Source organism: Periplaneta americana, chromosome 15 (assembly GCF_040183065.1).
Source record: "Periplaneta americana isolate PAMFEO1 chromosome 15, P.americana_PAMFEO1_priV1, whole genome shotgun sequence".
NCBI classification, from domain to species: domain Eukaryota; kingdom Metazoa; phylum Arthropoda; class Insecta; order Blattodea; family Blattidae; genus Periplaneta; species Periplaneta americana.
Genome location: NC_091131.1, coordinates 116,588,442 through 116,614,773, shown reverse-complemented (window position 1 = coordinate 116,614,773; position 26,332 = coordinate 116,588,442). Strand labels below are relative to the sequence as shown.

General features: G+C 36.4%; 1 protein-coding gene across 1 annotated transcript in view; it reads right to left on the bottom strand.

Moving 5' to 3' along the window:
- LOC138715279 (zinc finger protein 774-like) overlaps positions 1 to 23,628 on the bottom strand; it is a 41,604-nt gene extending 17,976 nt beyond the window's left edge. The window contains exons 1-6 of the mRNA XM_069848029.1: positions 23,305 to 23,628; positions 22,939 to 23,171; positions 21,288 to 22,108; positions 11,654 to 11,839; positions 10,499 to 10,606; positions 376 to 582 (exon numbers count right to left, since the gene is read on the bottom strand). Coding sequence (XP_069704130.1) covers positions 376 to 582; positions 10,499 to 10,606; positions 11,654 to 11,839; positions 21,288 to 22,108; positions 22,939 to 23,070 — 1,454 coding nt within the window. The 5' untranslated portion in view covers positions 23,071 to 23,171; positions 23,305 to 23,628. The remainder of the gene's footprint in view (positions 1 to 375; positions 583 to 10,498; positions 10,607 to 11,653; positions 11,840 to 21,287; positions 22,109 to 22,938; positions 23,172 to 23,304) is intronic.
- Between the last annotated feature and the right edge of the window lie 2,704 nt (positions 23,629 to 26,332).

The following is a 26,332-nucleotide window of genomic DNA, read 5'->3' as shown; positions in this document are numbered from 1 at the left end:
CATTGCACATAAATAATCCCAAAAAGCGATTTTTAATCAGTCATTTAACAAGAGTAGTTTGGGACAACTGAATGACAGAGGCCATAACATGCCATAAGGCCAAAAACGAAGAATATTATTATTTAACGATGCTATATCAACTGCGTGGTTCCTGGTGATTGTGCATCAACAGAATTGGTAACATTGCATGGTCTTTTGGTGAGATGGGTTCAAAATTCGTCATGGGATTACTAACATTTGCCTTATAGTTACAGAAAATCTTGGGGGAAAAACAAGCCATGTAATCAACTCAAGCTAAAGCTTTGGAGCACAAATCCTGCTTAATAATTGTATGCCTTAATTACTAAATTATCAAAATATAATAAACGAACTTACTTCTTCCCACACAAATCACAGATTGATGCCAAACTTTCATCCTTTGGCTGATGAATTCTATCATTGTGAGACTGAAGTTCACTCTTTGTAGCAAATCCTTTATAACAATGCTCACATTTAAAGGGTCGTTCCTGATCAGGAATATGTCGAACCATATGTTTTTGGTATGTTAACTCGCTAGCTAGTTCCTTCCCACAATGCCGACATCTAATATCACACAAAGAAATGCACAAGTATTAGTATGATACATAATGCAGTACAAAACGTGTCTAGTATAGTTTAAGTCTGGTAATCCTTAAAATCAATGGCATGTGGGAAACAATACTCACATAACGTTGACACCTGAACTCACAAAAAAGAAGTGTGCAAGTATTAGTACGACAATCATTCATTCACAGTTTTCTGCCCAAGAACAGATATTTCACTGTAAACCCAGCATTCCCCAATCTTCCTTCTTTATCACCTTCTACTTCGTCTCTATATATGAACCATATATATAGGGATGATGATTTTTCACAATAACGATATTACGCGAAATGTTTATAAAGGGTTGTAATTTTGTATTTTCACTTATCATGAACTGAAAACCTCTTTTCAATGTGTTTTGAATAAGCAATAAAATGCGAAATATATACCAAAATGCGATATAGATGCGAAACCAACGATTTTTTCAAACAAAATTTATTTAATTTTTTTTCTTCTGGAAACTTAAACCGAGGAGTTCATGCACCCTAGGAATTTCTAGCATTCTGGAATGCGAGCAGGTAAGTAACTTCTCCTACAAACCCTTCAATGTCCCACTGTTGCAAGGTCGATGCACCCTTACACACATAGGGGTGGAGTGGGATTACACCAACCTTGCTTTGTCAGACCTTCCTGCTTCCGTTTCTTTCATTTGCTTTGAGTGTATCAAGATAACACATATAGTACAGTGCTTTAAGATGGTGAGATCGAAAGTATCTATAAAGCAGTGGGCCGAAAATTATGAGCACTAATACTTTTATATCAGTGAGCGTGGAATTTTAATGTGCAAATTATGTAATCAGTGCTTGGATTGGCGAAAGAAGGATGTTTTAGATAAGCATATCAAAAGTGGAGGACATGTAAAGACAAAAGAAACCGTCAGTAACAAATCAGAAAAGAAATGACTTAGAACAAAGCAGCAAGCTAAAAGACGAAAAAAGTGTTTTTGTGAAAGTTACAGTGAAGATGTTTCTGCAGACGAATATCCCTATCCACAAAGTGGACCATCCAGCTTTTCGGAAGTATTTGTCTATGTAAGTATTGGTACCTTATTTTAAGGTTACATACTATTTATTTCTTTCTTTACCATTCTTAAAGGCGAGAGAAAGCTATGAATTGAATAAATTCGCACCACAACATGAACTGGTGTTTCGGGTCAAGGAGGAGAGGGTCAACGACGAGGCTATTTCCGCATTTCTGCTATGTTTAGGACCAATTTAAAATATATATATTAAAATGGCTGAAAATTAAAAATTAGATTAAATTAAATTAAGGGACATAAAATAATTCAAGTCATACTAAGCACCCAAAATTACTGTAGCATTGCAGAGCCTTTGTGCGGATGTCACTTTAGCTAATTGATTCCAATTCTGCATATAGACACAGTATATGCCAGGAATCGGGAGATCTGCCAAAGGCAACTATGTTGCGACAAGAGTATGTATAGTAGGATTGTTCTATGCATGCCCAGCTAAAGACAAAGGCAACCACATCTGAGTGGTTGCCTTTTGAGGTAAGACCTTTTTTTGTGCACTTGAGGGATAGGGTAATCTCTTGTTTCTCTGAAACAGACATAAATGTTGCCAATTCTCCCCTTAATGCTAAATTCACAAGTGTTTTTGTTCACTGTTGAAAAGTCTTCTGTAATTATTATAACAATTAGTTTGTGGATTATATTTATATTGTAAATTACTCAGTTCTTTTTACAACTTCATTTTAATAATGTAGAGGCCTTGGAAATTTAACGTGGAAGTTCATGTACCAGGAAATCCTGAGTTAATGAACGAACACCAGTGGTTCAATGTCTGTAAGTGATACTGAACCGAGCATCAGTGGTTGTGTCCGCAAGTGACTGTCGATCGAGTACCAGTGCTCAGTGTCTGCAAGTGATTTTCAACCCAACAATAGTGGTTCAGTGTCCGCAAATGATTCTCGACCGAATACTAGCAGTCTAATGCCCACAAGTGATTTTCAATCATGCACCAGTGGTTCGATGAACAAAAGAAAGGTGACTAAAACTTTGAACAAACAAAGCCAGAAGGTGGTGTGTAACGTGTATGAGTATGTTACCAGTAATAATATAAGAAAGGGTCATATTTCGGAGACAGCTAAAATAATGAAACTTGATAGGAAAACTGTTAGAAAAATCATCCAAAGAGGCCCTGTGATGCTGAAAAAACCTGGCAACAAGAAAGTTAATTTTAGTAAAATTCAAGATTTCTGCTGTGCCTTGATCAAGTATGAGACATACAAGTTTTTTTAAAAAGGCCAGCTACCAACTGTTGCAGAACTACTGAAACATTTAGGCTACAAAACGAGTGATTTTCCTTATGAAAAAATCTATGCTGTGACAGCTTCTAATAAAACTCGGGTTTTGTTTCCGCACTTTGAAGAAGAAACAAACTGAAATGGAATCTGCATGGAGTTGCCTGGCATTACAGATTCATAGAATATCTCCATTAAGTTGTGTTCCGAGGGCTGCAGGATCATGTATTTAGACGAGACGTGTTTCAATACCCATGATGTTGTGAAGAAAGGATGGGATGATGGAACCTGCAATTACATCCTGAAGACACCACCATCAAGAGGCAAGCACGTCATGGTATTGCATATGAGAGGCAGTGAGGGGTGGTTGGAAAATTGTCTCTATTTGTCGGTGAAGAACAATGAGGACTGCAAAGCTGATAGCCATGACGAAATGACAGCTCAAGTTTTTGAAAACTGGTTCAAAAACCATCTTTTAGAAAACCCGCCATGGGATCGAAAATGTTTAATTGTGATGGACAATGCAAGTAATCATTCATGGCAGCTGATTCGATTTCCTACAAAGAACAGCAATGTTAAAGACATAATTAACTTTATGAGGAACAATATTATCGTACCTAACCCCATACCCATCAACGTAGTTATTTTGCAGGAAATCAAATCAGCCAATATTAGTAAGAAATATGCAGTGGAGGAACTTGCAGCCTCATATGGACACGAAGTGTTACAACTTCCTCCATACAACTGTATTCTAAATTCTTTGGAAATGATCTGAGCCCAACTAAAGTTTATGTTAGAAAAACAATATTACCCCGACTCTGAGTGCTAGTGTATGTCAACTTCTGGGAGCTGAAACTGCAACAATCGGTCCTCCTGTGTTCAACATGCAATCAAAACAGAAGAGAATTACATGAAGGACAGTAACCAAGAGAGATTTGTGATTCATTTAGAGTGACGACGAAGAGGTAAGAGAAGTAAAACGCTATCATATTTTATTACATAGTTTCACTGCGGATTTGGACACGAAACACAAATTCATATTATCTTCTTTCGGTGTTAATTTTTCTTTTTAAATTGATATTAGTATGGAAAGACAGTTTGCAGAAGTTAACCTTATAACGTCTCTATAACTGATCTTTATACATTAATTAATTCGTGATTGATTGAATGAACAATGCAATTCATTGAATGAAAGAACAATTTGTTATATAGAAATAAATATAAGATTGTTTCATACCCATGAGGCGAAGTCAATGTAGAATGTGACAACTGTGCACCTAGAAATTTCCGCACACATCCTTAATGACTGGGGTGGACTGTGTGGCAAAGTTCTTCTAGCAACAAAAGAGACTGACTGGGGATCCATTGAAAAATCTTACTATACCTGACTGTGGAGAAGTGATGAAAGCTAAGATTAAGGAGTCTCTACAAGGAAAGTCCATTGTTGTAATTGCAGACGAGACTTCTGACAGTCAGGGAAGATGTGTTTTTGCAGTTTTATTCCGGACAATGTGTGCCAAAGTAAACCAGGACGTATTTCTTTGTAGCTTTCTTGACAAAGCGATTGATACTACTTGTAGCAGGCCAATCATTGATGCTTTAAAAGATTATATCTCTTATGAAAATGTACTTGGGTTTGGAATCCAATTCAGCTAGATACATTGGGACATGCTTTCAAGCTTTGCAGACTATAGTGAGTAACCATCTCATGCACTTTCAATGTTCCGCACACAAAGTTAACTTAGTTGGTGACATAAATTTAAAAGAAATGCCACAACTGAATCATTTTGTATCGAAGTTGAAAAGGGTTTTCTTACACTCAAGGAAAATGAAAAGTCTTATATGAATTTTCTCAAGAAAATGTATCCAGATCTTATAGCAGTAGTATTTCCATTCCCCATGCTTACATGCTGGAATTCATGGTTCCAGTCTGTAGAATATGTAGACAAGTATTTGCCTGTTTTAAAAGATTTTTTTTTCAATCTTTGGATGAAAATTTCTTAAACATTAGTTCTCCATCCCTCCTGAATATTTTTGATGATGAATGTAATTATTTTGAAGTGCAGCGTCAGGCTAAGTTAGTGACCCAGGTCTCAGTCACAATTAGTAAATTTATTACCCAGTTGGAGAGCTCTTCTTACCCTTTTGCACACAAACTGGTTAAATGTAACAAAAAGTTGAGCAGTTCCATGGAAGAAAATAGGACAAATATTTTTTCCAAGATTTGGTAAACTTTTTAAACCTACAATTGCTGGCCAGGTATTAACAGTAGATGTCAAAGGTTTATGTGAGAGTGAAAGGAAGAGAGAATTTTTCCAGGCTGTTAATATGGATAGCTTTACTGACAGATATGAATATTTCCATTCTAAACTTGTTCAAAATCTCCGGAATAGTAAAGATGTGAACTGCCTGCAAATGCTGTTTGCTGTAAAACTCAAATACCCAGAATTCGCCTAAGCAGCTCTGCAATGTATTTAGAGTCTTACCAACAATGCAGATACTGAAAGATATTTCAGTAAATACAATTTAATTGCTAGTGACAGAAGAATACGAATGACAGAACAAAATGTTGAAACATGTTCTACGATTTTCTTCAACAGTGTCACTCATTCATGAATAAGACTTTAGTTTTCTCCCCCCCCCCCCCACATTCTCATTTTCCATATGTATAAACTTGTTCTCCTTCTATTTTATGCTTTAGTCTAGGCATATATCAATTTAAAATAAATGTACAACTTTATTACATTATACATTTTTTTTATTTCACTAGTAGCTCTATGCAAATTAATATTATCAAAAGACTTGGCCTATTTATCATGATTAACTTTACCTTATGTTTTCCTTCAAAATGCTACAAAATGCTAAATGACAAATGTATAAACACTACAAAATGTGAAATTTTAAAATTAAAATGCGAAATTTTTAACTTGTAAATGCCCAAAAAATCTCCATCCCTACATATATCTTAATGTTGCCCATCATCTGCGATCTTTTTTTTTTGGTTGGTTATTTAACGACGCTGTATCAACTACGAGGTTATTTAGCGTTGATGAGATTGGTGATAGTGAGATGGTATTTGGAGAGATGAGGCCGAGGATTCGCCATAGATTACCTGGCATTCACCTTACAGTTGGGGAAAACCTAGGAAAAAACCAACCAGGTAATCAGCCCAAGCAGAGATTGAACCTGTGCCCAAGCGCAACTTCAGACCGGCAGACAAGCGCCTTAACCGACTGAGCCACGCTGGTGGCTGCGATTTTCTTCTGCCCCAAACTTTCTTTCCAGTGCATTCTGTAGTAGGCAGATTCTCTTAGTCAATTTTTTTTTTCTTCCTGATTAGTTTCACCGTTATTCTTTCTTCACTTGCTCTTTCTAGCACAGCTTCAATTCTCATCTCCGTCTATTTCACATGCTCCATTTTTCTCCATATCTACATTTCAAATGTTCCCAATTACTTCTCTTCATTTCGTCGTAATGTCCATGTTTCTGCTCCATACAATGTCACAGTTCACACAAGCACTTCACTAATTCCTTCCTTAGTTCTTTATCCGAAAGTCTACGAAAAATGTTCTTTTTCCTGTTAAAAGCTTCCTATATCATTGCTATCCTCCTTTTGACTGCTTGGCAGCAGCTCATGTTACTACTTATAGAAAACCCAAAGTCCATTCCACTATCTCGTTTCCAATGTGCACATTTACATTTTTTATTTTTCTTCCAATAACCATGGTCTTCGTCTTGTTTACATTTATCTTCATCCCATACTGCTCACAACTGTTATTTAGCTCCAATAGCATATCCTTTAGTATTATCCTCCTTTTCTGCCATATCAGCAGCAAATGTTATGCACTTTATTCTTCTTCCTCTTACTATCACTTCTCCCATGTTATGAAAACAGTTCATTAAATCCTCCAAGTAGATGTTGAACAGGGTAGGTGATAAACAGCACTCGTAATATTATTCATTTATTTATTCATTTTGTGTTTCTAGATGTGTACGAAAATTTTTTTATGAAGAAAGCACATATACAGAGTGTCCAGGACAAAATTTACCAATAAGAAAGTTTAATAACTCACCAAATAATTGATGGATGAAAATGCTGTTTGCGGGAATTGACAAAGGGACTTCCAAAGTTTCGAATGACCACTAATAAACTTCTATGTGTGCACCTCTTGTAGCACGACAGATGTCCAGGCGATATTCAAGTTCTTGCCATGTGTTTCGTAACATCTCTGGAGTGACAGTTGCACAAGCAGCGACAATTCTCCGACGCAGATCCTCCAAATCTGCCACTACAGTCTTGTACACAATGTCTTTTATGTATCCCCAAAAAGAGAAGTCCAGTGGGGTTAGGTCTGGGGATCTGGGAGGCCATGCTGTAGGTCCACCTCGACCAATCCATCGCTGAGGAAAGCATTCATTCAAGTGATCTGTAACATGTAATGCATAATGAGGCAGAGCTCCGTCTTGTTGGAAAACATATCCCTGTGGAATTTGAGGAATGGCGTAATTTTGCAGCATATCAAGATACACATTTCCATTGATAGTGTTTTCCACAAAAAAGAACGGTCCAATCACAGTTTCATGTGTAAGTCCGCACCAAACATTAATCTTAGGGCTGTCTCCTTCCAATTCCCTCACTACATGCGGATTTTCTGATCCCCAGATGCGACAATTATGCCTGTTGACGATCCCACAGACGTGGAAGGTGGACTCATCACTAAACACGACCTTCTACAGATATCCATTTTCAATATCAATTTTCAACAGCATGTCACTAGTGAAATCGTATCGTGCAGGCAAGTCGTTTGGTTTCAACTTTTGAACCAATTGAATCTTGTATGCATGCAGACGTAACCTCTTGTGCAGAACATCGTGGATAGTTGACTTTGGAATTGCAAGTTCCCTGCTGGCACGGCAAACAGACTTACACGGGCTCCGTTGGAAAGCTTGCTGAATTCTGTCGACTTGCGCTTCTGTCACTTTCTTCCCGCGTGGTGTTTTCTCTACAAGAGAACCGGTCTCAAGAAGCTTTCTATGCCAAGTTGTTATTGTGTGCCTATCTGGTGGTTGCTTCTCAGGCCACTGTTGTCTAAATCTTCTCTCCACTATCTTCGGATACTTGAATTCGGCAAGCCAATAGCAGCATTGAACTTTTTATTGCACTGTGAACGCCATTTTAATTACAGCTATGTCAACAACAATGACCAAATGTTGCCAACATTACACATAAAACTTAAAATGTCCCTCTTTCATTTGCCGCAAATTTCATTTTCCTATCTCCATTATTACGCGAGTTATTAAACTTTCTTATTGGTAAATTTTGTCCCAGACACAGTGTATATATATGCAACAGCTCTCCTAGATATCATCATCATCCTTCCACGTCCTTGAACTGAACGAAACACTAGTGTTTTCAAGCCATCTCATATTTTGCCACATGATACTGCATGACGGCTTTAAGGATGCAAATTCTAGGCATCCCATTAAGATGATCCTGTCGCAAATTTTTCTAGTAATCTTGGATTAGTTCAAGATTGATGTCACGTTCAGATTTTTTGGTATATCTTCATTTCTTCTCCAATCCCTTCTGATGAAGCCTACAGTTCGTCACATGAAGTGCATTTCACTAATTATTATCATCTTCCACTCATCATATTTCCGCAGGGTCCATACTACACTGGCCTAAGTAAGGACAGGTGTTGCCAGTGTATTAAATAGTTTTATGCATGTATGTTTCTGTACTAACGATGGTTTGAAAACTGTATAGATTTTACCCAAACATCTGTTGAAATTATAGATTTTTTCCAATATACAGTAGCGTGCAAATTAATCCGAACAACATAATTACTTATGCAAAAACACTCAAATGGGATAAAAAAAAGGATCTAAGACATACCTCAGTAATCTATGTGGTCTCCCTTGTTCCTAATAACAGCTCTGAGACGATTTGGCATGGATTCCACTAATTTCCCGCAAATATTCTTCATTTCTTCATCGCGAAACCATACACCAATGAGGGAAGAAATCATCTTCTCCTTTGTAGAACAATCCATTTTTTGCATTCTTCTTTTGCAAATTGACTACAAGTTCTCAATGGGGTTGATGTCGGGTGAGTTGCCTGGCCAGGGGAGTACCTGAATATTCTTCTTGTTGAAGAATTCTGTAGTTTTTCGAGACGTATGGCATGGTGCCAGGTCTTGTTGGAACACACCTCTGCCATCCGGAAATGATTTTTGCAGCTGGGGTACGATTCTGGTTTCCAATAAGTGAATATATTTGTCAGAATTCATCATTCCCTTGATAGGTATTAATGCTCCAAGCCCTTCATGTGTAAAACAACCCCAAAACATTACTTTAGGGGGGTACTTGGCTGCTTGTTGGAGATGAGCTGCTGTTACTTCTTCGGATCCTCTCTGTACGTAAGAAACATGGTGGCCGTGGACCTCGAAATGAGACTCATCGGAAAAAAGTACATTCTTTCAGTCATTCACTATCCAGTGTTGATGTAATTTTACCCACATTAAGCGTTTTTTGCACATAACAGGGGTTAGCAGTTGCTTCTTAATAGGCTTATGAGCCCTTCGTCCAGCTTCCAAAAGCCTACGCCGCACTGTTGTGACGTGAATATTCGCCCCAGTGGTAGCCATTAACTCACGGGTTAAGTCGACAGCAGTTAGTCTAGGATTTAATTTACTTTTCCTGACAATTAAAAGATCATCTGCAGGTGAAGTCTTCCTTTTCCGGCCACAGTTTCCTTTTTTCTGGGGTGTGATGGATCCAGTCTCCCTGTATCGTTTTATGATCGAATTAACAGTAGCTAAACCGATATGACATTCTGCAGCAATTTGCCTCTGTGTCATAGAAGAATGCTCTGCTAATGTTATAATTTTAGACCGTTTTCGTGGAGTTGTATCCATTTGTGAAGATGACAGAATGTGTACAGGATTGCAGTATTAAGTCTTCAACACAACTGAAATGCTTATAAGTACAAAACGACAGGCAAAATGTCACATATTATAAAAAAATAATGACAGACGTTCAACAATGGAATTACACGTACTACAGATGTCAATTAAAGCGGTATGAGCAGCTGTGAGGCCAATAATGACAGAAAATGTAAAAATATGTCGTGTTCGGATTAATTTGCATGCTACTGTATCTAATATAATAAATTAAACAAGCAGTTGTATTCCGACTCAAACACAACAGCAAGCCCATCCGCCAAGCACATTTGAGAGCGGACTACGGTGACAACAGCAAGCCCCCCGCCCCCACACCCACACTATAAATATGACGATGCAGCCAGTGCAGACTGTCGTCAGCATGCGCAGTAGAACCAGCCGCAACAGCAATCTACACCACTGATGATGTTCACAGCAGCAGTGAACGAAACGTTTGGTCACACAACCAACGGACCACAGCCTCATAGCCCAGAAAACTTTTCTCCTATTGACGCCGGCCGTGAAAGCCTACACACGACTAAAAAAAATAAAGAAATAAAAATGAACAAGTTTCTTCATAAAACAGATTTTAAGAACTAATCCACTGTTGGTGGTAGTGGTAGTGGTGGTGGCAGCACTGGCAGTGATTTAGAATATAAGACAATTTGACTTACTTATATAATCCAGGTTGACGATGTTTCAGCATATGGCTCACAAGTGACATCTTTGAATACAATTTACGTTCACAACATGACACATAGCCTCTTGAGTTGTGTTTTAATCTAAAACATTAAAATAATCAAACACTAAATAGTAAAATTATACAAAATAAACTGCAAACATTTGTTAATAGATGTTTACGAAGAATTTTAAAAATTAGATGGCCAGATATAATCACAAACTCAGAACTATGAAAGATAACAAATCAGAAAGACATCACAATAGAAATCAAAAGACGAAAGTGGAATTGGATAGGGCACACAATCAGGAAAGAAGATGGAGCAGTAGAAAGAATGGCTTTGGATTGGAACCCCCAGGGTAGTAGAACAAGAGGAAGACCAAAAAATACATGGAAGAGAACAGTTTTGGAGGAAATTGCTAGGGAGGGGAAAACATGGAGCGAAGTGAAGAAGTTGGCTACAAATAGGGTCTGATGGAGGCACTTTGTGAATGCCCTATGCTCCTCATGAGGAGATACAGGAGTTTGATTGATTGAAATAGCCTTTTGGTATAATTAAACAAGAGATCTCTAAGAAATGAAATAGTGTAACAAACCTTATAATCAGAACGAAAAGACAGAACAAGGTATTACAAACAAAAGGATTAGTATGAAATTACTGAATATTAAATATCCTTTTCATATTGCAGATTGTAGAAGTGGATATTAAGTACTCCTTTGGTAATGAACTAGAGATCATTATGAAATAATGAAGCATTATATATTTTTTCGATAATATAAACTAAAGAATCAGACCTTTCTGTATTCTGCTAGTCTGGCAGTGTCGAATTTAATCTTTCAGGTAGAGACAATAATGATAGAATGAGCCAGGATGATGACAAGCATAGCTGAATTCTGACATGAACGAAAAATAGCTAGTAAATTTTGTCTAGAACCTTCTCAATCAGTAAAATATTTCCTTTTACTTCTATACATCTACGACATAGGACTTAAAATAAAAATAAATCTCACTGCCAAAGAATGGTATAATAGGAAATTTGATTGTCCTTAAAATCCCATCATCTGCAGTCAGGTCTGGCTCCATAGTTTGGATCTTACAATGAGCAAAGAATGCTTGATCAATGAGAATGAATGTATAATTTATACAAACCTGCAATGTTTACACAGAAGGAAGAAACTGGAAAAAGATACAGTTTCTGGTTCACACAAGGTGCAATTATATTTATAAAATGCAGCAAGTTGAGTGTTTAGTGGAAGACTGGTTTTCTCATGCACAGAAATTGCAGACTGCTCCCAGTTTTCGTTTTCATCTTCTGATACATTGCATCCAGAATCACTGAAATATATGAAGAGAAAATGACTTGCTGAGCAAAATAAAATAGAGTAGGACTATATTTGTATTATTTCTAAAAGAATATCACGAATCACAATTTTCCTCACAATTCATGCACAGCTATGAAACTGGAACACATTTATGGAATCTGGCTCCAATGCAACTTTCTTTCGAATGCAACCTCTTTAAAGTGCAGATTTATTAAGAAAGCGATATTTTATTTTTGGAGAGAGAAATCAGGAGGAATTGTTAACTTTATGTAATCAAGATATATTAAATTTGATGTTTATGTAAATTCGGCAACTCTGATCTTTCAGTTTCTGTACTGTAGGCTACGAGTGAAAGATAAAAACTTAAGTTCAAAATATTGTCAATTCATTAGCAAATAAGAATATAGGCCAACATTCAACAATGTATAATGTTACTGTAATTCATTATACACCGAATGTAGTAAAAAAAGAGATTGCATCAGCAGTAGCTAGATGTACATGTAACTGCAGTAAGAGCAATTTTTTTTTCTGACATAGTTCGTTCTTGTAATGAAACCTAGTTGTACGCTTTGCAGTTTTAACTTGTGAGAGCTATTGCTACCTTCAGTATTCTCTATTTTACTTGGCCATGCAGCACTGCCAGCAAATAGCAAGAAGCCAGTGGAAGTCACCTGTTTAGAGAGCATATTGACTCTGAAGTCTTTATTTGTATCGGGCTACATTGATGTAAGTGATATTTTATCAAACATACATGGGTAGTACAGTGATTATTTTATTTAATTCATTTTTATGTGAAGTGTTTTAATATTTGTGAAAACTGAAATCCTAAACTTTGAACCAGTTAATTAGTGTGTATATGAATTAGAGTTTTATAATAAAATTAATGAATTGCTGGACCAATATGAAGGAAATAGCAGGCTCTTCAAAAGTCCTGAATTTTTTGGAGTGTAATTGTGCCCTGGAAAGTTGGGGAAACAGCCATTTGGTGGACTTAAATATGACAATAAGTGTGATATAATAAAGCAAAGATGGCCCAAGCTACAACTTCCTAATCTGAGCACAAAAACAAATTATTTTTGCCATTTCCAGGAATCTTGGTACAAGCGCAATTTTATGGCCGTACAATTGAAATTTTCAACGAAATGGGTAGCAGAATTTTATTGACTTGAAATACAAATAGAACGCTGTATGTCCTAACATTTAGGGCAAATTTCATCCACCCAAAACAATGGTAGTGGTGGCGGTGGCAGCAGGGGCAGGGGTGGTGGCAGTAGTAGTAGTAGTAATAATAACACTAATTTGCCATTTCAGAGATAATTAGGCTTAAGAACACTTCCATTTACAAATATCTCACACATCATCACTGGATGCATACTATAGTCTATACAAAACTGGCAAGGTATTGACAGTTTTCTCTCTCTCTCACATGCAGGAAGGAAGTGACATCGTAGAGTTGTGCAGTGCACCACCTGCCTCTCGTGTCGGAATTGAGCAGCTGACATGAACTAGGTAAATTCGTAAATATGCATCATACGATACTCTTTGATTGTAGTAATAGTATTAGTAATAATAATACTTACTTACTTACAAATGGCTTTTAAGGAACCCGAAGGTTCATTGCCGCCCTCACATAAGCCCGCCATCGGTCCCTATCCTGTGCAAGATTAATCCAGTCTCTATCATCATACCCCACCTCCCTCAAATCCATTTTAATATTATCCTCCCATCTACGTCTCGGCCTCCCTAAAGGTAGTAGTAATAGTAATAATAATAATAATAATAATAATAATAATAATAATAATAATAATAACGAAAGTATGAGTGAATGCTAATATGGTACACAGTGTGCAAGCAATACAAATGTATAGTATAAACTGCAATCCAGATTTAAGGCTAATAAATTTAAAGTTATAGAGGAAAGATGCAGATGGACTACCTCACATCAACTAATAACGTACCATGGAGAAGTGTGTTACGCCTACATAAATCAGTGTCATAATGTGACGAACAGTACAGAAAATATGTAGTGGGGCATGTGATTTATTTGAGCCAGGTGTTTCAGATAATTGTATCAGTAATAATGACGTGGGATCAATTAGGCCTAGTTCAGTACATCTCGATGACCTAAATAGGATGAAAGATGATAGTGATCCTATTTCTGATGCTCCTACAAGCTGGATAAATGAATCCCTTCATGGTCATACAGTTAAATAGTTAAATGAGGTTACGTTCCTGAAAATATGGGCAGTGATGTCAAAAATTCACACAGGAAATATATTGACTTTCTGAGGTATACTTAGCAAAAGCTTGTTTTACAGAACTATGAAGAATGGCGAGAAACAGTAAAGACAATGTCAGTTCTCGTCATTTAACACTTTACGACCATTTATTTTTTTATATTTAAAACCTAAATTGTGTATGACAGTGTGCAGAGAAGAGATCCAAATCTCGCAGCTTTTCTAAATGTAGGATCCTCCTTCTGTCATAATGTAAATATACATTCCACTGTATTTCATCCTCCTGGAAGGAGTCTAAAGTTGTCTCCCACTTTTCTTCCCGGAGTTTCAAGTTGGGAAGGCCCATCCTTTTCCTCATTCAACTTGAATTTTCCCTTTCCTACTTTGAGTGCCACTGCAGCTCTTGTTTATCACCTGTTGTACAGGAATAAGAGGCCTGCCACTGTCTCTTAAAACATCTGGCTACCATGTGCTCGCTGCAAAACAGTCGACAATGCCAACCTGTCAGCATGTACGCTGATTGGCCGGTTTGATCGGTTACCTTGGTGACTCCTTGAAGCTGCTGAACTGTCAATAATGGACAGTATGTAAATTTTTTTTAAATTATGGTTTATTTAACGAAGCTCGCAACTGCAGAGGTTATATCAGCATCGCCGGTGTGCCAGAATTTTGTCCCACAGGAGTTCTTTACATGCCAATAAATCTACGGACATGAGACTGTCGCATTTAAACACACTTAATGCCATCGACCTCGGCCGGGAACGAACCCGCAACCTCGAGCATAGAAGGCCAGCGCTATACAAAGTACGCTACCGAGGCCGACGACAGTATGTATGAAGTGCAGCTGGTAATTAGTATCTGATTTGCAATTACAGCTGGAAGGAGTAGAGTTCTAGTTGTTCGCCATTATGTTGGTAAATATGTTGCTCTTTGGTGTCACCTGTACATTATATGAGTGCTACAATTAATAATCCCACGAACTCTGTGGTTTGTGTGGTAATATGGTTTCTATTAATAAAAGCAATAACTGCAAGAATTTTTTTTAGTTATTTAACAAAACTGTGTCAACTACGTGGTTATCTAAATTAAACAGAACTGGTGATATAAAGCAAGTATTTTGGCAAATGTGTCTGAGGATTTGCCACGAGATTACCAGACATCAACCTTACAGTTTGAAAAAAAATTAGGCAAATAGGTTACTCAACCAGGTAATCAGCCCATTTCAGCACTTAAAAAAAAAAAAAACTAATGACAAAATATCTAAGTGTTTCAACACACTAGCAATGAATTTCTTTGACAAGCAAGATATAAGAAAGCTGGAACTAGAAGACACATTTTAAGTCAATGGCAACTATCTAGAAAGTAAAGTACTCATGTATACTATATATATAAACTATCGTCACTCCTCACAGTATTTTATTTACCGATTAGACCTTAGTTTCTCGACAAATTTTGTATTTTTTATAGATATCAACGAGCAAGATTTTATCTTTCAATATAAAATTATGAAATTAATATTGATTAATCATCATTGTCCCATGTCATAGCATAGTGCCTTAGGTATCATGCCTTGTACTAGCATTATGGTTGAACGCTGGTTCGAGTCTCCATGGGAGAAGAAATTTTCTGATGAAATTTCGGTCAGTATATATATATATATATATAGAACTGGTGCCCACCCAGCATAATGATGAATTTGGGGAGCTACGGTAGGTTGCAAAATATGGTAAACCAGCTGTAACAGCTAGGAGAATCATTCTAAAAACATGATACCCCCGTACAGGTTGGATGTTTGTTCACCTCTGTGGAGACATGTGAATGTAGGGTGATCAACTCCCTGTATTTTCCGGGAAATTCCATATTTGCGCAAAATTTTGTTGGATCCTCTCAGGTCCCATACTGATAAGTTAATCCTTTCATATTTTTTTTTTCATTACTCATGATTGCTAATAATAACCGCCAAATATATTTAGATATAAACTGACATTAATATCGATAGTGTAGTAGGTACCAATCAGAACACTCCTGTTCTGATGATCCTGTAATCTTTGATGTAACTGTATGCATGATTGTTGAGGGTTTTTTTTTCAGCTTGCATAGCAAGATAAAAAATTTAATGTTCTGCCTCAATTTGTTGACAAATACAAATAAGTTAAAAATAAGAAACATTCATATTTTTTTTAATATCATTGTACTCAATATTGTGACCTAACCCATATTAGTATTATAATTAAATAGTTCTATATTATTTAATATAAACCATTCCATCAATGAATCCTGGCTTCACACCTAAAAAAATTGCATTATAATTTGTCGTGACCAAGTCTCCCATATTTTTGTGTTCAGAAGTTGGTCACCCTATGTGGATGTGAGACAAGCAGTCGACTGGTAGGCCTTGGCCCTCTATAGCACTGTTTTTCAACTGCCATGGGTCACGCCCAGCATCAATTATACTGGGCCACATGACATTTTCCTTAAATTTGTCTTTTAATGAAGTAAACGGATTTTGAAAGAAAAAAAGAGTTATACTATTCTAAGGAGAATACTATCAGTGAATTAAAAAACCTCAGACATCTAAAAATATCCCACATGGCAATATCTACTTTTAACTTTGAGATAAGTTATTCTTGAAGGATGGAAATTTTCAGACAATGAAAGCTTTTAACATTCAGGAAAAGTAATGTGATATGAGGCATGTAATGCTATATGTATAAAGCAGACTATGATCCTCTTTATGTTCTCACCAGTTACAGTCAACTGATTCCAGTGACAATCTCAGTAATATGATTATTAAAATCTGGAAGAGAAAATTAAGTAAACAAACTTGAAAATTTCCACCAAATTAATTCAATAAGATCTCATTAAGCGCTGAATATGGGCAGCATGTTATAACTGGAACTTGGAAAATTCAGGTGACCCAAATTTTGTTTCTGGATCTGTACATAATTTTAATAAAATATAGAACAACTATGGTGAGTTTTACCATTTGTATTGTGAAACTCGTTTAATTAATTACACATTTTTATGTGCAACCTTTGAAGGGACTGAGAAACACTTGATTTTAAGCTTGTCAAGTTGGAAGAAAATGTCAAAAGCTACAAACAATTTTACAGAATTCATTACAATTGAAGAGAGATTGGATAGGCCTATCACATTATTATATTTAAAATATATTACATTCCTCTGAATGATTTGCTAACTCATCTATATTGTTGTGTGAGGAGTCACTTCGGTCCCATTGTAAAAGATATACACTCTCATGTGATATAATGTATGTTGCTTTTACAGAGATCGTCATTCACCATTAACATAACTTATCTCAAAACTATCTAATAATTTTGCACAGCTGTCAAAAGAAAAAGTGGTTGCTCTCTAGACACTATGTGCCCTTCAGGTATCTCCGCTACAATTCGGAGACAGGCGATGTTACATGTTGTTGGACCATGATGCCTCCTATATACAGTTATAATTAAAGTATTCTACCTGTTAAACTCATAGCGTAATGGAAGCGTTCCGGGCTGGTATTTGTGTGGTCGGGTGTTCAAACACCATCGAGTGCTTTTTATGTTTTTTAAGATAGTGAGAAATTATAATTGCTGCTGTCTCTTTTATGATTGTTTTAGTATGCCTAATTAACATCAGGTTCATAAATGCATTATGTCATGACTTTATCATTATTTATTATGACATTATGGCTGCAAATAGAAAGAAAGAAAAAAATTATACTCCACAATAATATCTTTCGTGACATAAACAAAACAAGCATATGTAATCTTCATCTTACGATGTTTGGTGACGTATACACGTCCGTTGATGTGACATATTAATGAATTTAAATGCTATTATAATCACAATCATGCCATGGTATGAAAGAAAAATTTCACAACCTCGAGCGGGAAACGAACCTGCGACTTCCTGTTCTCCGGTCAGGCGCTCTACCACTGAGCTATCGAGTTCGTCTCACGCCAAAGGCTTGGAATTATCCTTTCATACTGGTGACTCTGTTATAGAGTACTGTCCATAGTGTCTGATCTAGTCAGCACTGCTTATGGGTTGAAAGAAACTTTTACAGTATGAAAGGATAATTCCAAGCCTTTGGCGTGAGACGAACTCGATAGCTCAGTGGTAGAGCGCCTAACCGGAGAACAGGAAGTCGCAGGTTCGATTCCCGCTCGAGGTTGTGAAATTTTTCTTTCATACCATGGCATGATTGTGACTATAATAGTATTTAAATTCATTAAAACAAGCATATTGGCATCTGCTTTAGAAGATGCAAACAATTAAAAGCTAACAGACCAAACCAAAAGCCACGATTCAATATTTAGTCCATCTTCCTCCAATCTCGGTCACTTTTTGCAGTCGAGTGGATATGTCCTGGACGAGCTTCCACAAATAATCAGAATGTCTTGGAGGAGGATTGGGTCAATTTTTCCGCATATTATTATGCTTCTTTACTTGTGGCCCCGTGGCTCAGTTGGAAGAATGTTGAAATTCAGCTATCAACGTCTTAGGCTCAAATCCTCGTCGTTTCTTTTCATTCTATTGTGTTACAGGATAGTATAATGTAATAATATAAGAACAAAAAAACTATTATAATTTGAATATTATTTATATCTCTAAAGAACGATAACAATATAAATAATAATTTGAATATTATTTATATCGCTACAGAACAATATCAGAGTAGAGGAAGCGCAAAGAAAGCGTGCCCATTTGACTGATGAGCAGAGAACGATATTCGGTCCTCATGCCGCCATGCTCGTTACAGGGCTGCTATGAATCACCTAATGCTGATTACAGGGCGCATTCGATAGCGCACTCTTGAGCTGTTCGTGTCGTGAAGTGTATTGTGCAGAGCGGGTAGAAGTCAGAGTGTGCGTTACATATTCTGCGTTTTATCCCTGATATCAGGAGTTTTATATAGTTCAAAGTGTGTTTGTTAAACAACAGAGTTCTGTATAACATTCTATGTTCTTAACAATGCCCCTATTTCGCTCTAAATTAGGAAGTGCTAATAAAACGTTACACAGTCAAACTAGGGAATTATTTATAATGTTTATAAATTTATGAAAAACGAAACAGGCTCCGCTTGTAACATAAGGAGTATATACAGATTAAAATAAACTGACCATAGTACCATTTTAATAAAATCACATAGTATTAGTGTTTTATTACAACGTCAAATATCAATTATTACACGATTACATATTTCTTATAACATCTTTGTCATTTCATTCAGTGATTTTATGTGTAAAAAAATTCGTGCTTCTGTATTTTCAACAATGTTATGTTACTAGTTACTCTGCAACAAGGTTTACGTTACGTTACATGCGCTGTGATAAATCTCACTCGAAACATCATGCCAGCAGACAACTGAGAACTGCCAATCGAATCGAAGCGAGGTCGAGTGCACCCGAACATTTCCGAACGTTCGCGCAGCTTTCCGTGGCAAGCTCTTCTTGCGTCACCTCTACAAATGATAACTTGAATACTATTTATATCACTAAAGAATGATAACAAAATAAAATGATAACTTGAACAAGGCTCGAATTCACAAACTTTGAATCATTAAACGTCCACTCTACCGTTACTCTACGAGACACAGATATCGAATCACTCCATAGTTCCGAAACTGCTTCTACAAGCACGAGCATCGTGTAACATCACCGTGATCCGAAGTGGACTTAGAAAATATTCGCTGTTCACGAGTGCAGCCACTTCGTTTTTTTTTTTTTTTTTTTTTTTTGACAGCTGTACACAGACTTAAGTTTCAAGACTCAAAGACCCTTTCAATGTTACAAACTGGTAATATAGTCCATTTGTTGTCACAGGCAGAAACAAGTGTAACAACATTCGATGGTCTTATACTTTAATTTGTTGTTAAATGGACTAGTAAGAATACTTACTTTCCTTGGTTAGATCGAGTCAGTATAGGTTTAGGTTAGAGTTTGAATTAATTCTTAGCAACCATCTTGTTTTACATTTACTAGTGGTATATGAATATATCAAAACTTGCATTCAGTGTTTCACATCACTTAGTCTGTGCATTTAATTACCGTACCCATATATGGTATATGGCTGCAAAAGGGTATCTGTCGGATACAGGGGGGGGAGAGCCATTAATCCTTCCCATTGAAGGTTTTAAGGAACCAACCTGGACAAATACCCAATGTCCCATCCCTACCTTCCCGTGGTGCAGCTGTTAGTAAGCATAATTTTACGAGCTGAACTAAAGGGAGGGGCTACTCATCCATTAGCACTGGTCAGCTTGATGAGTTAATGACTGAATTTGGTATAATTTTCCTCTATTCAATACCTAATTCCCTCTTTACCCTTTCCTAGCCAGTCCTCTGACTGAACTCTTACTTTCTTCGACCCCGATAGCATTAGAGCATTCGAGGCCTAGGGGTTCATTTCCCTTTCCTTCCTTCTCTTTCTACCTTTCTGTTCCTAGTGCTGACCTGCTATGGCACTAAAATCGTCCTTCAGTGGCTTAAGGAGGGAAAGCTGGTGATCAACAAGATCTCCCAGCTAGGTCCAGTGGACCCGTCGACCAACAGCAGGTGTGGTCCTCCAGACATTCTGGGGGTTGCGTGTGAATGAAGTAGCCACCAAAATGTTAAAATATGGTGTTCACTTAAATCGGCTACAACTTGCCATTTTCATGCATAGAACTGGAATATATCAATCCCCTAACTGCCCATTGTGCAACTCAAACCAAGAAATGGATTCGGAACACCTCAAAATCTGTGCTTCAGTGGCTGGCCATGATAATATCTTTGAAAAATATTGGAGTGCATGAGGTCAAATGACTTTATTGTCAAATGCCTGGCATTAGAAAACAACAACAACAACATATATGGTATATTGTGAAACAAAGAGATGAATGTGGAAATGTTCCAAAACTACTAGCCTAAGTAAAAAAAGCTATTCCATTATAGGCTCCCTTAGTGTGGCAGGATATTAAAGTTCTCACCTCACAAGACAATCAGCATTAAGTGGCAATATGGTTGCCAGTTCTACATGCTGGGGCCACTTTTGCTCCCAAGGAAACACCCTGATACCCATTTCTGTTAGAGGCTGAATGAACCCCAGGATCATAATGCGACCGAAAGGAATGGAGGGAAAAAAATCCATGTCCCCATCAGGATTTGAACCCACGCGCAGCAGTTCCAAAACTACACCATATTTTAAAAATGTCAATCATGATTTACCGGTATCTACCTTTGGTTATGATCACCATCTCCTCTTACATTACAACTGTTCGTATCAGTGGTCGATGCAGTTTCTTTTGCATTTTCATTTGATACAGACTTAGTAAACTCCTTATCTTGTACGATGGAAGAAACAACAGATTCTGACTGGTGATTTGAATCTGATGATTCCAATGCAACTTCAGTGCATCCATTGGTCTGTTCAACACTTTCATTATTAAAATCCACGTCATTTGCCTGTGGATTCAATTCTACAGACAAAAATTCACAAGACATTATTTCGTCTTCTGATTCACTAGAATGACAATTAATTTCCTCAGGATATAAATCTTCTGACTGTATGATATTTACGTTCGAATTAATGTCATTGTCACATATTAGTAATGGACCTTCTTCGACTTTAATACTTCCATCTTTATCTCCAATAATGTTGTCATTTTCATAATCTGCATCAGCTGCTGCAAGACTCTGTCCTTTTAATACTGAAATTGTTGGAATGTTCGACTCACATGATGTAGAAGTATCTAGATTTCTTCCATAACGAACATTAATAAGACCTACAATTTTAGGTCTATTTTGATTATTTAAAGCTTCAACACCATAATTTACATTTCCTTTTTGCAACATAACACTAAGTTGTTCATTTACAATTTCCCTACACCACGAATTAATACCAAGTTCGCTAGGTGCAAATGCAGTATAATTTTGTAAAGTCACCATCTTAAGAATATTCTTTTGAACGTCTTCTACTTTTAAGAAGAACGAATGAAATTTTTCTAGAAGAGAGCAACATGACTGGCACACTTTTCTTGGAAAGGAATCCTCACATATCTGAAACAAAAATTATTATAAGAATTTTAGTTGAAAATACGAGTCATGCAATTGTAGGCCTATGGCTTAATACATTGGTGGTATCTATTTCACGTATTATAAGGAAATAGACCAGGTAAAACTGAAATATCTACTCATACAATAACCCACATCATAGAAATTTGGAAGATTCTATACAAGACGGGCACATGGTGTTTGTGGATGAAAAAATACCTAAAATGTTTAAAATGAAGATAATAAATAAAGATTTTTTTTTTTTACTTACTAGAATATCAGTATGTCGAAAAATAGGAATGTGACGATGCAATATAACCTATATATGTCAATCAGTTATCTCCTCATCAAAAACCAGTCTAACATTATCACAGTCCTCGTCTCCTGTCACTTTGTTATTCCTTCGTCTACCCTACTATAATATTATCATAGTTCTCACCTCCTGTCACTTATGTATTTCCTAATCTAAGTCACTCAAAATCTGTCACAGTTCTCGCCTACTGTCACTTAAAAGTTACTATTCCCTCACCTAACTCACACAAAATTTGGCACAGTCCTCGTCCTCGAGTTACTTAGCTATCGGTGCATGTGCCCACGTTGTGTAAAATACCAGAAATTTCTCACATTCTAATGTAAGTTATGGCGGATTCCGCCGATTTTGGAATAGACACCGACGTACTTGAACTGCCAACATAGAAAACAAAAAATCACACTCAATCGCTTTCACCTTCATCTTGACGGGATAATAAAAGCCTAAACTAACCTAACCTAACAGCGTCGGTGTCTATTCCAAAATCGGCGGAATCCGCTCAACGCTCTTTTAACCTTAGTCTTACCCAGAACGAAAAGTGTTTCCAAATTTTGAGTTGATATAACTGCTTTCTACCTTCTTCTCCAAAAATGTCAATATTATTTTCGTCACGGGATAAACACAAACGGCATGCCTCTTGCAATTCTTGATATGACATGATGTAGACACACTAGGCACATACAATAAATATGTATGATATGAATTCAACAAAAAAAGCAGTTAAAATTATCCATTTCTACTTAAAACATCGAAAATATCCTGCAAATACAAGAAAGAAACAGAGTTAAAATCATCCTTACTTAGATTACACAATGCTAACACATGATTCTATTATATAGTTACTTCACCATCATTCGCTTAAATATTTACATTTTACTCCGAAGGTACTCACGTCAACACGATAAATACACAAATCTTTCGTATCATTTCAATTAAAAAGGGCTCATGTTAAAAAAAATGCTAAGAAATTTCACTTGTTTGAACGAAGGTTCCACAGACTTCAATTTTTCAAGTTGACTACTTCACGCCCTATACGATCTCTTCTCTTAATGTACGACCAATGACCAAATTACATTAATTTTATGATTCATTTTGTAATCAATTACACCAAATGGAAAAAGTTTACTACTATATTAATAACCCTGGTCACAGTCGACCATGCCCTGGTGTTTGTATTTTCAAAATCAAAGTAAAGACGCGATCACACATGCCGTGACAACACAAACTTTGACGTTCATATGCCGATTGCCGAGCACCTTGATTCGTTGATGGCTCTGGCATGGATATATATATATATATATATCCATGGCTCTGGTTTGAACCAGAGTTGGACAAATTATTCTCATGTGTCAGCGGTTTCCGGCTAAATCTAGTGCATTTTACAACCTTCATAAAAAATAATTATTATAGATTTGTTTCTGCAGCGAGTTTGTGATGGTTTGAAAACTGTTCCAACCTCGACTATTGCGCATGATCATTGATGTTCGGTTTGAAATTAACCTCTGCACAAACGCTAATATATTGTATAATTCGGAGTCACTTTGTTCCCAACATTTTAAATTAATAAATAAGTTACAAAGTTATTGGAACAGAAATGAAATGACACAATTTTCGTATTTTTAATAATTAACTGTAACGTGGTAGGATTTATACGGGGCCTATATCTAATTCATGAAGTCAATTTTGGAGAGATCTAAGTGTTGGTAAACATAATTTTTTTCTCTCAAAAAAATCTGTAGCATTAAGGTCAGCAATAATGGAGCGTTACGGCAAAACTCTTGCCGTAACTGGAATACCGTCTCCCCAGTGCCTAGGCAGTTTAGGGTGGCAATTTCCAGAAAGCGACATTCTCTCTCTCTCTCTCTCTCTCTCTCTCTCTCTCTCTCTCTCTCTCTCTCTCCATTTTTTTTTTCATTTTCATTTTAACACTGGTTGATAATTTTTTTCTGAAGTTTGTTCTTGAACATCTTGTGAAAGTCGCTTTGTCCCGGTCGTGGCGAGAGTAAAAGGAAAGTGTGTAGTTGCATAATTATATACATAGAGTATTCTGTAATACCTGTATCACGTTATTATAGGCCTACTATGAAACTGCTTAAATTTAACTACTTGCATAAACAAGAATGCATATACTTGTTTTTTTGAAAGATGGGACTTGACAGTTAAGCGGCCGAGCTTGGAACTACAGTGCTATGTTGCCACTATTGACTACTATGCTGCCAGCTGATGGAAGCTAGCAATTGACGTTAAGATGGCTGACATTATTTAAAACATTCATTGACAATTGACGCAAAGATAAGACAACAATACAAAAATCGACAGAGAATCAAACACGAAACGTACCAATGCTAACATTGTGTGCACAATAAACGTCGCCAAGAGAGCTATTAAGCACTCGCCACGTGGAAACGGTAAGTTTGGCAACTCAGAATGCATTCGTTGGTTGTTAATATAGCAACAGACCTACCACGCTATGTGACATTCAGTTGTTTTTCCGATCGCAACGCTCCTGTCATGTCCCATCTTAAAAAAAAAAAGTATACCGTAGTTGAAAATAAAATTGGATGTGTATCGCTATGAATAATAACCACAACTCCAGTGGCGGCCAACTTTTGGAATTAGGTGGGCTCAAACACGAGTTATAAGTTAAAATAAATAAATCTCATAAATAATAATAATAATAATAATAATAATAATAATAATAATAATAATAATAATAATGGTTTAATTAGACCGCAAAACTCTTGCAATCATAAAAGAGACACTGACAAATACGAAGTCTAAAAGTTAAGTTTATGGGGGAAATTTCAGAACCTTTCGAAATAAAAACAGAAGTAAGACAAGAAGATGAACTCCAACGAGTTAGAATGAGATCTCCATTACTTTTCAACAATGTACTTGAAAAAATAATAGGCTATAAGAGTGGCGTAAACACAAAACTATCCTCAAAATTAATCAACCAATCACATTAGGCAGAGGAAAATTAAAGATAGATTGTCTAGCATTTGCAGACGACTTAGGAATTTTACCTCATGGCGTCATAACAGCTGGATTGAACTGTTAAAAAAAACGCCAAAAAATAAATCGCGGAGAAAATCGGTCTCCAGATAACTTATGCTTCGAAAAAAGAGAATACGTTATCTGGAAGCACCAAAGTATATGGAAACCAGATATGATAAAATTAACGAGTCCCACAATGTAAATATCTCGGCGAAATGATTAGGAAAATGGAGTTGAAACATAAGCGAACGAAATTAGATGCCAAAAAAATGGAGACAGCATTTCGGCTCACTGAAAATATTTACAATAAAAAGTGCATATCCAAACATACAAAATTATTAAACCATAATGTCTCTTGAAACGTTAATTTTGAATAGAAAAACAGATGTCGAAAACATAGAGAAAAAAGAATGCAAAATCTTAAGGAAAATTTTAGGCCCAAAAGTCATAGGTTAACAATACAAACTGAAAAGTAATCGAGAAAAAGAAACCAAGGTTTCATAGTCACATTAGAAAAAAAAAAGGTTAACATTTTACAGACATATCAAAAGAATGAACCTCGACAGACTCACAAACAAATAGTTGAATTTTATGAAAATAAGAGTAAAGCACAAACAGAACTATAAAATGGATTGCCGAAATAAAAAAAAATGACTTAAAATAGCAGGAATCACACAAGAAGATATCTTAAACAGAGAGATCTTTGGAATCAAATTTCATAAAATGGCAAGTTGACAAAGAGGAAAAACAGACGAAAAAGACTAACAACGTGGACTGAAGAGAGAAAAGAAGAGCATAGCCAAATGAGAGAACTATGGACAAAGAAACGCCTCTCAGTACTTTGCGTAGTGCTAAATGGACTTATTCGTAACTAAAATAATAATAATAATAATAATAATAATAATAATAATAATAATAATAAT